The sequence below is a fragment of the Micropterus dolomieu genome, linkage group LG17 (assembly GCF_021292245.1).
Source record: "Micropterus dolomieu isolate WLL.071019.BEF.003 ecotype Adirondacks linkage group LG17, ASM2129224v1, whole genome shotgun sequence".
Lineage (NCBI taxonomy): Eukaryota > Metazoa > Chordata > Actinopteri > Centrarchiformes > Centrarchidae > Micropterus > Micropterus dolomieu.
The window spans coordinates 28395664-28412681 of record NC_060166.1 but is presented as its reverse complement, the minus strand read 5'-3'; the positions used below and the strand labels follow the sequence as shown (position 1 = coordinate 28412681).

The following is a 17018-nucleotide window of genomic DNA, read 5'->3' as shown; positions in this document are numbered from 1 at the left end:
ATTACTGTCTCTGTTAGTTTCAGCGTGTTATATTTCCACCTTAAATCACAGTTGTCCCAGGGCCTTCACTCAGGTCCACATAGTTTATAGCACTTTTTGTTCCTTTGTAATGTCAGAAAAGAGGATGACTGTCTCTTGCTGTACATTTATGAAAAGGGGTGTAAAAAAAACCTCAATACTGTTTTCAAAGATTGTGTTAAAATCATAGATCCTTGTTGATCATGTGTGTGCGACCGAGGGGAATCCAGTCTCCTCACTTTCAGGTGTAGTGAGTTGCTTTTTATTTTGTTTTCCTCTGTCTGTCCCCATTTCTTATTTTCATCCGCCTGGGCCACCATCGTCACTCCTCTTGTTTGTTGACTGACTCATCATCCAGCACGCCGTTGCCGGTTATTAAGAATCGTCATGGTTACCGGGGTGAGAGGGTGGAAAAATGTGCTCCGGTTGCCGGGCACCGAGGAAGTCAGGTGGACGCTCTCACCAAGCTTGAAGAGGACACTGAAAGGAAAAGGAGAGAAATGTCAGACAAAGTAGGCCTGCGTTACATAAAAAAATAAATACAATCTGTCCAGTAACACAGGTAGGCCTATATATATCATTATTTTCAAGGCTTCCCGAAAGTGGCCTGGCAAATTAAATCTATGTAAAGACCAATGGTGGAAAGTAACCAAGTACATTTAAATACAGTTTTCAGGTACTTACACTTTACTTGAGTTTTTCTATTTCTATTTCTACTTTCTACTTTCTACTTTTACTTCAGAGGTAGCTATTATACTTTTTCAGTCCACTACATTTATTTAACAGCTATAGTTACTAGATTAGGATAGTAAATATAAAACATATCATGAAATGTATTTTTATAGGTTAAACTACTATGTTATGAAAATGAACTCCACCTTGACTACAAAAAAAAACATAAATACATATATATATATATATATAGTGTCACTTACATGATGATGCATCAATACTAAGGATTCAATAATATAACACTGACAGAATACATTTTACTCTTTTTGTTTCTAGTATTTCTACTTCAGTAAAATTATGGATGCGGGACTTTTACTTGTAATGGTGTATTTTTATAGTGTGGTATTTCTACTTTTACTCGAATGCTTCATTCACCACTTCTAAATACATTACTCCTGCACCTGCGTGTGCCACACCTGACCAAATACATTTCTCATCCCTCTTCTCCTGAAAAGCCTTGTTTCTATTGAAACGCTCTGTTTTTTTGGGGATTGTTTGTGGAATTTATTTTTCTCCTGTCTCTCCAGGGGTGGAGGCAGGTGACCCCGGTGTGACCCTGCGGCCAGCAAACAGCTTCACCTGATAAAGGTGACCTGCAGCTAAGACTTGAGTCATTAGACACCAGGCTCTGAGCCAAGGGGAGTTTTAAACAGACTCAGGTATAATGGAAGGTTCTTGGTAAACAATGATGTTATAAAGCCTCAGCATGCTGGTCGTGTCGTGAGAAGAAGGCTGCCCCGTCCAAATAAAGTCCTGATAAGGAAATACCTGGGAGAGCCTGCTAGCTAATTGCTCTCTAAATAAATGGGGTTGTGAAATGCCACAGGGTGATGATGCCAGTGGTGGAAAGTGACCGTCAGTACTTTTATTCAGGTACTGTACTTAGGTACAATTTTGAGGTACTTGTGCTTTACTTGAATATTTCCATTTCATGCTACTTTATACTTGATACTTTTTTCCCCACTACATTTCAGAGGGAAAAAGCTAAATTTATTCACAGATGTAGTGAGTAGTTACTTTGCAGATTAAAATATATATAAAAAAGAATATGCTTTTACTAATACAGTGTATTAGAGCTAATCCACTAATTAGTGGATTAATTGATAGCCGATCGAGATTTGTCAAGAAATTTGTCAAGCAGAAAATGTGATAGTTCCAGGTTCTCAAATGTCAAAATGCAAATTTGTTGCTTTTCCTTGTCTTACATTGTAGTAAATTGAATATTTAAGGGGTTTGGACTGTTGGTTTTTATTTGAAGAAGTCAACTTTGGCATTTTTCACAGTTTTTCTGATGTTTTATAGACTAAACGATTAATCATTTAATTGAAAAAATACTGGGCAGGTTTATTGTTAACAAAAATAATGGTCCGTTGCCAGCCTACGATACATTGTTAAAGATTAAACTAACAGTTCCCAACTTTTTTTGGCTAGTGACGCCTTACAGAAAGCAGTCACATCAATGTTTAGATGAAAGAAATTTGGATATTTCATTACATTGATACTTAATTCCCAGTCCATCAAATACCAGAAACCACTCCATCTGTCTAATTCAGTTTAGTATTTAAGTATTTCTTAAGTAGGTTTCCATGGTGTTAATTTTTTATTATTAGTAGTAGTAGAAGTAGTATTAGTAGTAGTATTCATATTATTATTTTTCTTGGAATTATTTAAATGACTAAAATATCAAACGTATAAGGTGTTTCACACACAAACAATGGTGTGTGTACATTCATCATGTTTTTAATCAAAACACTGAAATCTGTTTAAAAAATACAGTCTCACTGAAAATTAAGAAGACATAATTGGTTAAAAACAATAATATTAGATTGAGCCAGCCAAATACAGAAATCAAATTTAAAAATTCTATTATGTGAAGATTCATTCTAAAGTATTTTTAGTTTGTGGTTTTGGTACCTTTAAGACTTCTTTCACCACTGGGTCATATCACAACATGTACCTTAATGGTTTTTACAAATGTGTATCAACACGGCGGACAAAATGTGCCTATTTCACAGCCTGAGAGAGATTTGTTTTACGTCCTTCCTCCACAGAGGACACACGGTGCTCTGAGCTATTGTCCCATCAACCCATCAGTCTGTCAGTAGCAGCGCGGTGGTACAAGTACTCTTCCTCAGCGTGGGAAATTGAGCGTGTGAAAGCACCGTGGACAACATTTCAGGCTAGAGCGATCACCGAGAGCAGGGAGAAGTAGGAAAGAGGAAGATGTGTAATTACCCCCCCTCCCCTCCAAAAAAACCTCCAGCCCTTCTCATCTCCAGCCTCACTGTAGCATGGAGGAAAGTAGCAGGACACAAGGCTGGAGAACTTTGATTAAGAACAGGCTCATTTCCTGATTGCAGAGGTAACTCTCACCAGGGAAAGTGAAAGGAGGCAGCATTAATCAAGAGGCGTTCAGGCTGAGGGAACAGGTGATTGATTAGATGGCAGTTAAAGAGGAAATAAGAATTCTTAGGAGTATGCTCTCCATATATCTGTCTCATCTATTAGTTTGGAGTCAAATGAAAGCATTTGAACATCAGCAGCAGCCCCAACAAAAGCTCTGAAAATTAACAGAACTTAAATGTAAAATTTTGGTGATTTTACTCATTTAAACTGTGTGACTGAACTGATAAAATTGTATTTACCCAGGAAAGACCCCCGAGTTGCACCATCTTGTTTACAGGAGCATCCTAATGTGACAGGAATTAAACAGGTCAACACACAATCAATAACACACTTCAAAATGTGGTTCCTGCTATAAGTGTGTGCTTCGATTGTCTTGTTTCTCTTGATCAGAACAGGGTGAGGGTGATTTTTGTTTATCAGTAAGTAATGAGTGAGCTGATCAGAGAGTTACAGTACTTTTCAAAAGAGAGATTTGATCAAAAGAGAGTACTATCTGTTACAACATGTAGGAATTACTGTAACAAAAACTGCAATAACATATCAAATTTATTGCTGATTCTCATACAAATGCCCCCGTACTGAATGACAGACATTGACTCTTTAAATCTAAAACAGGCAAGGCAGACAGGTGAGAACATGCATCTAATTGTGGCCTCTGTGATGTGATATGATGTGAGCTAAAGACTGACCGTCTTGCTGGAGGACATGGAGCTGAGTGTGCCGATGCTGTTGGAGTCTGTGACCACCATGGCCGAGGGGAAACGTGACGGGTGGGAATATTGCGGGGGCTCTTGCTTGTGAGAATACACTGCAAAGGAAATTCAGACAGATCATTAGATTTCTTGTGATATACTGGATGGTTTAACCATTTCAGACCTCTAAAATTATTGAAATTTATAAAAGGAAAATCACTTTGACACAACTAGGTCATGAACACAACTGTTCATGACCTAACAGACATATTAAACCCATGATGCGGGGGTAAAGGGTAAGGGTAAAGCATAGGCCGTAGCTTTTAAAGCGACACAAGCTGATGTAACTGGTTTACAAAACATACAAAAGGCTGGTGCAAAAAGAAGACAAGAGTAGAACTGAGTGTTACTGACTGTGCGAGTGTGTGACAGTAGCCATGAACGGCTGCTGGCTCATGTGGCTGGGGGACTGCTGCATCAGGCTCTGCTGGTGGGGGCTGTGGAGCTGTTGGGAAAACTGCACCGGCTGCAGCGCCGCAAGGCTGCCTGCCACGCTGTTGATCACTGGCACCGTCTGAGATTGCGATGTGTTTAAACCTAGTAAGACGCAACAAAACCTCAGTCAAACCATGTCATGATTTAATAAATTGAGTGACTTTCCCTTCTTTTCTGTGATGGTCACACGAAGGGACGGAGGACTCACTCTGTGCTATGGCCATGACCCCAGATAGAGGCATGATGAGGTTCTGAGTCTGCTGATGGCTATGATGGGAACTGTGGATGTTGGTCAGAGTGCTGACTGGTGGAAGTCCTCCACCTGAACCTGAAATCTGGAGAAAGATGAAGGAAATAAATAAAATTACAGCACCCTTTTATTGCTGTAAGATTTGTTACATCACACTACAACACTGAAATTTATGAGAGCTTGATGTGTAAATTCACATTAAATGTATTTTCAAAGTGGAACACATGTTGTCTGCTAAACAAACAACAGATATAAATGTTAGTTCAGACTCTTTTATAACTCTACGCTTGTGTAACTCACATACACAACACACAAGCAAATACTGATAAGAAACAAAAGGTGAAAAAAAAATCATACTAAAAATGTCAGCATAGTTTGTCACGTCGGTTTATCAAATGCTTTAAAAACAACTGTACAAAACAACAGCTATGCATTTATAGTAATGACTATCAAGATTGTGATCCTCCCACTCAGTGGGGCTGCGTCTGTTTGACTACTGCTAGCTACCCACAAAGGACAGACCCACAGTTGCAAATAAGAAACTGTCAGGTCTGACCTACTGCACACTACGCTGCCTGCCCTCGCTGTGGTCATTTCACATAATGCAGAAGTATGTTGATCCGACAGGGAAGTTAGTGAACAGTTACTACGTTATGGGACACTGAAGTGGTTTAAATGATTGAATTTTGTGTTGTATGGGCATTTAATTGTGGTCCAAAGAATTTTATATCTGAAGTATTGTTGCACAACCACTCAAATGCAATGGGTCCGTGCACAGATTTCCTTGTCACTGATCAAATATTGGACTAGGGCAGAAGGAAGAAACTCTGAAGTAGACAAAAAAACACATTGGGTATAATCAAATGCTGGCGTCATTTTGTTGGCAGAACAAGCAGCTCTCCACATGTGGAGCCACTTTGCGAGGCATTTAATCAATAAGAACAGAATGTTTCTTTGTCAGGTTTATTGGCTGAGCGATGAACATACCTGGTGCACTCTGGTGAAGGCTACGAGCTAGTCCAGCTATGGACTGCAACCCCAGGCTCCACCTTTCAAACAGAGCTGCACAGTGCGCGAATTGTTGGTTCTTACCAGTGGGTTCATGTAAGGGGAGGTTTAAGAACCTGCTTTGTACGTTCATGCTAAACGTTGGCCAGGTCTTATCTAATCTGAGGCCATGAGGGCCCAGGTGTGTTCACTCACCATCTTGGCATCAGGTGACAGCAGACTGTGGCTGTGGTCCAATCCTCCCGGAGACACCTGCTGGAGCACCGACTGGCTGGTCGACATCCCGTTGCTACTGTGGTGACTGATGGTCGTGGAGGAGGTGACCTCACCGGGGCCTTGGCTGTAACGCACTGATAGAGACAGAGATAAACAGTTAGTTTCACTTGTGTTGGCTCTCAACTGCTGCGTCCTACAACTATAACAGTTAAATAGGGCAGAGATAGTAGCGGCCTCATTCTGCGCTGGGCAACACTGCTGTCACTCCAACCAACCAGACTCACCTGCTCTTTGACTCAAAAAGGGAGGACAGAGCAAACAAACACACTGACCCCTCCACTGCTGCTATCTGTGTAGCTCAGCCAAGGCCATTCCTGTGTACATGCACTCACTACAGCAAATCTCCCATCAGACTCTGATCAGCCCACAAATGCTACTGATGATGTTCGTAATTACGCCAGTGTGAAGTTTCACCAGTGGTAAAGGAAGTATTCTGATCCTTTAGTACATAAAAGTAGCTTCCAATCAGCAATGCAAACATCAGAGCCCTGCATTCAAATTCCTACTTAAACTTAGTAAATTATCAATGTTTAAGTAGCATTTTACTGTTTAAGTTTATGTACAGTTTAGTAATTTAGATAAATCCGAGGCGTCGTGAGATGATTAATGTGGTAGGATTTTTAAAAAAGAATTGTATATCTTATATTTGTTTCTTTTCTCTAATCTTTGTTGTTTTTTGTAAAGTATTGGATAATTGTACCTCTTTCGGCCTAAATGAAACCATCTGAGAAGTGTATTTCATATTTAAATTTATGTTTTTTATAGGGATGCACCAAATGTTCGACCACCGTAATTAATAGCACAAAAAAGCACTTTCGGTGGTCGGCCTTATAAGTCAAAACACTGAACAAATTTTACCGAACACCTACATTTTGACATATCGGCAGTGTGGAAGCATTTTCAAGTGTCAGAGAAAGACGCAAAAATTGCCGTTTGCAGACACTGTTCTGCTGAATTGTCTCCTAGCACAGTGGTTCTCAAACTTTTTCACGTCAAGAACCCCTAAACTAACACAAATTAGACCACGGACGCCCATTTGATAAGATTTTGTCCCAGGATCGCCCATCTGATCGGATTTTATTCCAATAAGTGTATGAAATCCATGACCAAAATCGACATACATTCAGTCATTATTTTACTTATGGATGGAATTATAGTAAAAATAAATGATTCCCCTTTTTGCTGATGACCCCCTGGAAACCCCTCAAGGACCCCACTTTGAGCTCACTTCTTTGAAAAGGTAACAAACGGTCTAACCTGCTTATAATGTTTCTGTCACTCATTTGTGAGAAGGCGATTAAGCTAGCCACACCTAAATGTGGAGTGCACAAGTATTAAAGCCTTTATTGTAAATCCACTGAAACCGACCAGTGCGAGCTGACAGGCAGGTTAGCGACTTTATCCTTTCATTTTCTCTCTTTACAAAAACAAGTGTTGCAGTATGAGAGTCCTACCTAAATGGAGGCTATAAAGTCTTCATGTTACGCCATACGAGAACCACACAACATTATTTATCAAATTGGGCCAGACTTGATGAATTTAGCACAAGGATACCCATTTGACAACGTCAAGTTTTCAAAATAATGTGTCAATACAGTATAAAAATAAGATTAATTGGATTATATTTACAAAAAGTATAAAACATATTACATGTGTACATTAAAAGTAAATGGGCACATGTAATTTACTTTACCGGACCACTAAGTCTCTTCAAATCCTGTGGAAAACACTGAGTAAAAAGCACTTTTTGACTATTTAATCTATGCAATGGTAAAAAAAGGCAAAATAAATGGAAAAATGTGAACGTACTTGTTTGGTGGACATTTATATCTGACATGTAGGGGAGTAGAAGTATAAAGTGGTAGAAAATGTAAAATACAAGTTCCTAAAAATCTGACTCAAGTACAGTGCTTGAGTAAATGTACTTAGTTGCTTTTCTTCTAATGATATTTTCACATATCCACAGTAAAGTTCTAATGAAAATTCTTGTAGTGCCATCACTTAATCACGTGTCTAGACTTCTTCTTGTCTTTCAAAGGCCTAAAGGAATGCTTCATTCCACCACAGCCGACAATCAAATGCCTGTTTGCCGATGTAGGCCCCCTCTGATACCAACAGAGTAAACATTACACAATTACAAACAATGTCAAACACATTCTTATCCTGTGGTCTCAGCCACACACAGACACAGAGAGCGTCTCTCCCTCAGTGACAGCGTAGAGACAGACTCTGTTTGCACTCAGATCTCCCATCTTCCCCGAGCCCTCGTCCCTGACCCAGGTGTGACAGCGCTGAAAGCCCCACCTAAGCCGGTCAGACATGACAGGAAGCATTGATATACAACCATTTTGAGATAAAAGAGGGAGAAGCACTGACACTAAATGTGACCAATGAGAGAGGGCATTGATTTCTTGTCGCTGCTGGGAACTGGAACAGGATGCATTTGCAGATCTGAAAATTTGCTGCAGGTATCAAGGAAAACATATAGGCTAAATCATTTTGATCACTATCTTCCTTTAAGTTGCAGTATGTGTACAGAATTATGGTTATATACTGTATATAACTGAAGTCATCGTTAGCTGGATTTTGTTACCTTTGGGCAGAGCCAGGCTTCTTGTTTCCTTTCTTTATATTAAGGTTTCCGTCTGCTGGCTATAGCTTCATATTTAAAGCAATGACAAATGTGCTCATTTGCTTTCTCACGAGAGTTAGATAGGAATATAATTAGTGAGCTTAAGATGTGCTGTTGATTTGTTTTCATCATTGGACAGAGCCAGGCTAGATGTTTCCCCCTGTTTCTAGACTTTATAATAAGCTACGCTAACTGTCTTCATATTCAGCGTACAGACATGAGAATCAATCTTCTCATCTATTTCTCAAAATGAGGTGCTGGAATGGATTTTTTTTTAAGCTTTGGACAGTGCCAGGCTAGCTGTTTCTCCCTGCGTCAAGTCTTTAAGCTAAGCTAAGCTACCTGTCTTTAGTCTCCAGCTTCACATTTAACGGACAGACATCAGAGTGGTATCAATCTTCTCATCTAACTCTCAGGCAGAAAGCAAGCAAGCCTTTTCCCCATAATGTTGAACTAGTACTTCAACTACAGCTAGCCTACTTAAACTACAAATGCTGCAATGTCTGAAGCAAAGCCACAGCACCATGTTTCATCCTCTAAAGTACCTGTCCTCCATATTGTTCAGCCCACAGACTTCATATTGTCTTCTACAAAATAGTGGCAACCCCACAACACTCCACTGTGCCTTGTAAACAGTGCCGCAGAACAATAAAGAACTCCATTGGACTCATGACCCCCATTGCCGCACAATAGAGGAGGACTCATAAAAAGGCAGTTATGTCTGTGCTGAGCGACCTCTTAAAGTGTCAGAGGGAGAAAAGGATGCTATTCAGGCCAGTTTTGTTCCTTTGGGTTGGGCAGTAATTCTAGCTGCAGGGAACCTCAGCAGAGGACTTCCACGACCTAAACTAAGAGACTTTAGTTTCTATAAAGCTAGTGGTACAAGGAGGTTTTCTAGAGAGACAACTAGAGTCGAGAGATGGCTTCTACCATTGCACTGAGATCATTTTATTTGGAGATTCTGTAAAACTAAAACTTTGCTCTGTAATGATGGGACAATTCATGAAACACTGAGAAGTCCTTTTCGAGAGCAGGGGGAGGGCGAGAACTTTAGAGGGGAGTGGTAGCAAGGATCTTCAGCAGGTTTAAAAGGCTCTAGCTCCCTGTGTGACCCATGTAATATCAAAGACTGCCTCCCCAACCCCAGGCAGTGCTCATTGTAGTGCTACTGCATATAACAGACCTCCTGGGTCTCTGCAGGACGTATCCAGTCTCTTCTTTGTGGCTCTCTGGGAGACACAGAGCAGTGGAACGTGCAGAGCTGGGCCATCCTTTCTGTGTGTGTGTGTGTGTGTGCGTGTGTGTGTGTGTGTTTCAAGCTAGCCTGAGGTGACAATGCAATCCATGGAGAATCCCCCCAACCACTGTATCTGATCTGGAACTTCTGAGTCGACTAGTTTTGTAACGTGCAGAATGATGCAGCTCAGCTTACACAGCAATGATTCAATTTCTGTCAGGTTGCCAGTGGTGGACAAAGAATTCAGGTTGTCTACTTAAGTAAAAGTACCAATAATCTCATGCAGAAAAATGCCCCCCCCCCCCAAAAGGGGAGGAAGGAGGAAAGAGAAAAAATAAAGTTCTGCTACACGAATGTGTATTCATTTTAGGAGTTTTCCACAATCTATGCGTGAAGTTTTAGCTCTTTGGGCCTTGAAACCATCTAAGAAGTTTAGAGGAGAAAGTTCTCTTTGGTGGAAAGGCAACAACTCATAGACATCTGAAAATGAGCAAGGAACCCCAACCAGATGGTGATTTTTGCAAGCAAAATTATTTTGAACCACTGGTTTAATTCAATGTATTCTGTAAGATTATCATATGTTTTTTTATGTAAAATCTTAATTTGAAAAGGCTTCAGTTGTTCAGTATACAGTAACATACAATGGAAATACTCAATTAAAGTGCAAGTGCCTCAATATTGTATTAAAATACGGTACTTTGGTAAATGTACTTATAAGTACTTACCAAATTACTTTTCCTTTAAATTATTTTTGCACTAAAAAATCTAACTTTTGTAAACATACAGTTGAAAATAATTATCGTATTGGCATATTTATGAAATTAACTAACTTTAAATTAGATTAATGTGTCAAAGTAAAATGCTGTAAATAAGTTTCGTTATTACTGGATGAACAGTAGGTAGATATTGCATATGAAAACCCAGGTGCGTGGTCACACAGGTCTGTTAACAAACTATGTGATCAGTTTCATTTCTGAAAGTAAAAAAAAGGTCACTACCAAAACCGCATGTCACACTGTTTGACTGTCTGTCCACTTGTGACCAACTGGCTCAACGAACCAAAGCAGAATCAATAAAAACCCAAAGTAAGAGGAGTTTCTTTCATCTGACCCAGTAGTGACCTTTTTCATATGACTGAAGGTGTGGCAGAGGTTTAAGGAGGGGGTGGAGGGGCGACAAGCTTTCTCTATAGGCGAAGAAGGGGTCATCAGTCCTGTCTGGCCAGAAAAGAGCCAATACCCTAGTGGACAGCTCCTGCTGCTCCCAGTCTGCACCCAGCCTCAGCAACTATACTAATGTCCATAAAGGTGATGGGGGAGGCTTTAAAATCGGTCCTCCTCAAGGCCCAGCAGAGATAAATGAACCTAGGTTACAGTCACTGCAGTCTTCTAATACACCACAGACAATGGGACCTCCTGCTGAAGTAGAGTATAGAGAGCAGAAGTCAGAGGAGCCCCTTATCAAAGGCCTGGGAGATGTAGTAGTAAAGGATTTTAATTGTCCATTAAGCATGCATAATACAGGCCGTGCCCTAGCAACGCAATGAGACGCCCCGCTGGGATATTATTGTCAGACCAGGGGCTGACACTGAAAAACAGCTGATGCTGTCGGCAGGATACCAGCAGGACACCTTGTAAGCAGCCAGCTGAGGGGTTTTTTTCAGGGGGAGCAAAGATCTTTCCACCATGCACCAACCCTTCCCTTCTGCAACCTTATTGGTGACCCCTCTGGATTTGCAACCTGAGGTCAATGCCTGGTCAGGTGTTCTGAGCAACAAAACAAAACAAAAAAAAAAATCAAGCAAACAAACGATCCACAAGTGGGACCACTTTATCCAAAGGTAAAAGAGCAAGCCAAGGTAAACAGTTTGTTTTCCCTTCAAAGCTCGCCTCGTGTTCGAACACGAGAGGGTAACAATAGGCTCTGAGTGAGTCTCTCAAATCACAGTTTTATGGAGGGTGAGTGATGGCATGAAGGATAACACTCTGTGAGGCCTATCAGCTTTGTTTTTACATGGTATACACCAGGTAGACTCAGTCAATACTAATTACTCCAAATGCAAACATCAGGTCAGGGTGAAATGGTCAGAGCAATAACGCACAGCATTTCCTTGTTTTGGCAACTCTCTGAACGGAGTCATTAGCAACCTGCATGGGAGGAGGAAATGTGGAAATGACAGCGTTATGTCGAGGTAACCTGAATGTGTCTGTCCCCCCTCTCTGACCCTGGCCTGACCCTGGCCTGTCACAGGATTGCTGCCCTTTGTGTCATGCTTCTCCATGCTGACTTTGGAGTGGAGATTGCAGGTACAATGTGGATTGTTCTCAGTGTGTTTTCAAAGATCAGAATAACAATGGCATTTGCTCAGCTCACTCACTCACTCTCATTGATCGCTTGTACCCTCTTTCTCTGCCTCTCTGATCACATCAACTGTGCTTCTAACCTTTTCTGACAGCATTTTCACACCAAAGAAAACTAAATCATGGACTTGTTTGCACTATTATGTAAACTTTAGAAATAAACACCTTAAATGTTCTCTGTAAACTGATGTAAGCACATATTTTCATGGGTACTCTCATTACTGTCATGTGGATTTTTTCAACTAAGCAATGAATCCGCACACATAACATTTGAAGGGGAACTCCACCATTTTTACACATCAAAGTCTGTTTACAGGTCTTGGGCATCTTACTTGGAGGCGAAGCGCTGGTCTGGGGATGATGTGGTGAACTGTGTGACAGCAGAGGGTTGAGGCTGTGGGGAGGTACAGTGATTGCATCCATGGCCAACTTCTGCCTGAAGGCTTCCTCTTTACGCCGGTTGGCAAACCAGTTGTAGACTCGCACTTCGGTGACCAGATTAGAGCCAAGGCCCTGAGCTTTGGAGGGGGAGACGCCTCTCTGAAGACACTCGGCTCTGCCAGAAACAGATGAAAAATTGAGGTTGATATAGTTTTCATAATATTGTTGTGCATGTGCAGAAAGGAGTCATGTTTTTCTACCTGTTGCACTCTTCTACCAAAGCTTCCCGCTCCTCTTTGCTGGGGTTCTTCTGCCGTTCATAAGCCTGGTACAGGATTTGCTGAGACGCAGGCCCCCATTTGAAACGGTTACGTCTCATTTTCTTGCAGGAGGGTTCGCTGCCGACCTCGTCACCAGGCTGTCCCATGCCCTGACCAGACGGGTTGAACTCTGGGAAAAAAAATGCCGGATCCTGATTGCCTTTGTCTGTCATATTGGTGCCAGACCCTTGCACTGCCTGGTTGAACTCTGCAAAATACAAAGAGGTACATTCAATAAAAATGTTCAAAAACACAAAAGCAGAAGTTTATTAGACACATGATAATGGTATTTTCTATCCCTAAATAATATATATTTCATTTTGATGCATTATGACAACTTCAGTATATAACACAGGGCTTTGTGTCTGTATATGGCATCCAGCATGATGAGGAAATGTCCAGTCTAACTTGCTATCCCTACAGGTTTGAAATCCAAATAAAGTGCCGTGCTGCTGCCAGCTACACATTACAGTCCGAGGCCAAGCTGTGAGAAACTCAAATATTAACTTACGTCGGAGAATTTCCCGCTGTTTCCTGACATACCAGGTGTAGAGGGCCGCTCGCTTCTGTGTTTTCATGGGCGTGCCTTTGTTGAGGTGCTGTGAGAGGTGAGACTGGTTCAGCCCTGTGACGTCCACCACCTCCCGTTGGGGGATGTTGTGCTGCTGCATGTAACCTTTGATCATGCGGGCAGCACGCCATGGATCCTCTCTGGGTAAAGATAAAAGACAGGAGCAGAAAACACCACTCATTTCACCACTGAACTACATGTAGCTTTCAGAGGGAAGTAATAAAGAGCAAAACCACCTTTACTCTATTTATGGCTGAAATAAAGTTGTTTGGTCTATGTCATGCTATAAAATCAACATAAATACATGAAGACATGGTTCATGTAAGGGGGAAGGTTTTGTTAGTTTTGTTAATATTTAAAGTTGTTTATTTATACCTACAACAAAATCACATGAACTTGTTCACTAGTCACTATTTTTCAAGGCCTCAAGTTTAAAGGGGCAGAAAGGATAATAAATTCCCTCACAGACAACCTGTTTATCATTGTTGCCTGTTCAAGAGGCTGTAAATATTTTCAAAGGTTAGTTCAAGTGGATATGGGCAGGTTGAGAAACTTGGACTTAGTAGCCTATTTGTCGCCATGACTGACCTGATTTTAGCCTGGGAACAGTTAGATTAGGTTTGTGTGAGTTTAAAGCAACGATGCACAATGAAAATCTAAAGTAAAAGGACCAAAAGCTGGGTTACAAATCTTCACATATGTTGACAAATCTTCTGATAATTCTCAAGTAAGAAGATAGGCTATCTGTCAGATTTTCTAACAGTATTTAGAAAAACTAAAAACCTTGGCATCAGTATATGATGAAACATATGCACAGATAGGCTTATATATGCTTATATAATTTTATAGGTTTGATTCCATTAAAATAAATACATTAGTCAGATATTTTTGATAATGAAAGGATAATTTGAGGTCAGTTTTACATGACGGTATAATTATATAGCCTATACTGTACACTTAAAGATAGGCCTATTAATCTAAAAGAAAGGCAAGGTTCAGTAAAAAAAAAAGAAAAAACAAAAAAAAAGAAATTTACTTTGACCACATATACAAATTTAGCATTAAAAACTTAGCATGTCCTTACCTGTAAAATTAGCGCTTCACATTATTCATTATAGGCTACGTCAAATGTTTCAGCAGTAGGAAAGTGTAACAAAACATAGGCCCATAGTTCGAGGTAAAATGGAGCCCTACCCTCCAACGAGAGATTAGCAGGCCCAGACACACTGACATCGGTAATTATAGCAAATCTACACGCGTCTGTTTGTTTTGGAGAATGTGCATCTAAGTCTGCGGGTTAAGTGGGAGATGTTAGTTTATAACTTTTGACAATGAATAACCAGATCTCCATTCACTCTAATCACACGCCACTGTGTATCTTTCAGTTGATGATTTATAGAATAAAATTAATAATAACTTAACTACACGTGGGTAAGTTTTGATATTCTTCCGGTCCTGTTAGAGCCTCAAATATTAGTTTTACAATGGATCAAGTGGTTTGAGTGGAGATGATTAGAAACAAACGGATTTGAGGTGTAGTGTCAAATTAGGTCATGAAGGGTTTCACACTCACAAAAAATAATAAAACTGTTACATTTTATTTTCAATGTAGGCTAAATCATTAAATTAAACTGTATGTTTAATACAATTATAATTAGTATATTAATAAACGTTTTTTCATCTTTTATCCAACCAATAATAATTTTTTATACTATATCCCCAGCCAGTTGTTTCGATTCACTTTCTCCTCATGTAGGCTAGTCCCTTGCCGGATTTTTATCGGTTAGAGGAGGAGTAGCCTATAGTTAATAATAAATAGATCTTAGTTCAGCTGATATTTTGCAACGGTAAAGAAATAATAAGCCATGTGAATAATTAGTAACCAGAATGTGAAAAACGAGCCGTGGCGGGGTTTTTTTAAATTGTAAACAAAGATAGGGAAGGAACTTTTGGTTAATAAAGGTCCATTATTTCTAAATTTATGATCGATTCTCGAAGTTTTAAAAGGCCACAACTTAAAAATGAAGAGCATTTGGAGTGCGCTATAGGTTAATCCTGAGCGATTGATGTCACTTTCTCATTTCACCCCGGACACTGCCATTAAACTAGGCCTAGGCCTACATTTGATTTAGTTTTTACACGTTTGAAAAAAAGTCAGATTCCGTCGGAAAACTTACGCCAACATGCGCTCCACCTCCGCCCTCTGCTCGGCGGCCTCCTCGGTGTTGAGTGACTGGAGCTCCTTCAGTATCGGCGGGGTGTCGTAGTCGTCCCCGTCCTCGGAGCCCTCGTCCCCGGACAGCTTGCCCTTGCTGTGGCCGTTGGTGAGCGTGTGGAAGACGGGCTTCGAGTCGGAGTCCGCTCCGTTCATCTTGCCGCTCTGAGGAGGAGCGGGCGACATGGGCAGGCTCTCTAGTTTTACTCCAAAGCCCCGCGGGCTGGGGTCCATATCATCCAGGGCCTGGATCAGAACATCTTTGGTAACTCCTGAGTCCAGCAGGGCGCTGAGGAGCTCCTGCTGCAGGGATGTCAGCTTGGATACCATTTTAGAGAACATTAAAAGCACAACATAGGACTGCTGTTTGCGCGCTGCAGCAGAGTAAAAAAGGGAGGATGGGGGGGAATAATAAAAAAAAGTAAAAATAAAGTTCCTTTCTTCCTCACTGCTCCGGTGATGTGGTGAGTTTACAGCTGCTGACACCTGCTCCGAGAAGCTGCTTCACTTCCCTGTTGAAGGGGAGGATGGAGCTACTTTGCCATGATGCTTTCTGAGTGCAGAGGGATATAAAACATGATAATGAGTGGGCCGGCTGATTGCAGCCTTATGTAAATCCACAGAATAAGGCCTGCTCTGGGCCGAGGTAGACGTGTTTACACTGCTGCACTGCTGCTTTTATTGGTTCCCCTTATCAGCAAAACTTTCATGGACTTTGGACCCTGTTGTATATGCCATAAAGACTTTTAAGAAAGGCTGCACATATTCACATCGCTGGATCTAATTCTCTCAGTACTGCGAGTAGAAGCCATGCGTTGTCTATTTAGCCCATGTATTCATTCTACTTATTAAAGGACTTGATTTATTTTGATACTGGCTATTTAAGTGTTGTCATTATTACTTAATGGGATAATCATATAGGTGTAAATGAGGTGTTGTTGGTGGCCATTAATTCAGGTGTTTGTTCCCCTTAATGAAGCTGAAAAGTGCATTAGTTTTAGGCTAATATAGTATCACATTACCGGAAGAAATGTTTTATTTTTTAAAATACAGTAAGCAGATATTGTTTAAACTTTTTCTGAAAATGTTATTAATCTCTAGCAGTCTACTAAAAATCAACCGGACAACATCTTCGGAATTACTTTAATACAATGTGTTATTTATTTGACATGTTGTAACTACAGTATGTTAAAGGCTTATATAGAAAATGTGGGACAAAAACCCCTTTAACATTTTGAAATTGTCATAATTTTCTTTTATCTGCTGGCACTTACATGGCACAATATAGGCTAAACTTTAATTGCTAAATGTTATATAGTAAGAGAATGAGGTCATTAGGGATCACACTCAGTGTTGAGTTACCTTGTTTCCTTGTATAACTGTAGGTCTAGATAAAACAACAATAAAGCTATTTATCATGGAGAC

At 40.5% G+C, this 17018-nt stretch overlaps 1 protein-coding gene across 1 annotated transcript; it reads right to left on the bottom strand.

The window, feature by feature from the left end:
• Window positions 1-460: 460 nt before the first annotated feature.
• On the bottom strand, window positions 461-15935 carry LOC123986085 (hepatocyte nuclear factor 1-beta-A-like). The gene is made up of 10 exons (XM_046074162.1): window positions 15556-15935; window positions 13319-13518; window positions 12748-13015; window positions 12421-12662; window positions 5797-5951; window positions 4552-4678; window positions 4263-4445; window positions 3846-3964; window positions 3396-3440; window positions 461-498 (listed from the first exon to the last, which is right to left on the bottom strand). Exons 1-10 carry the CDS (start codon window positions 15933-15935, stop codon window positions 478-480), a joined length of 1740 nt encoding a protein of 579 aa, XP_045930118.1. The 3' UTR covers window positions 461-477.
• Between the last annotated feature and the right edge of the window lie 1083 nt (window positions 15936-17018).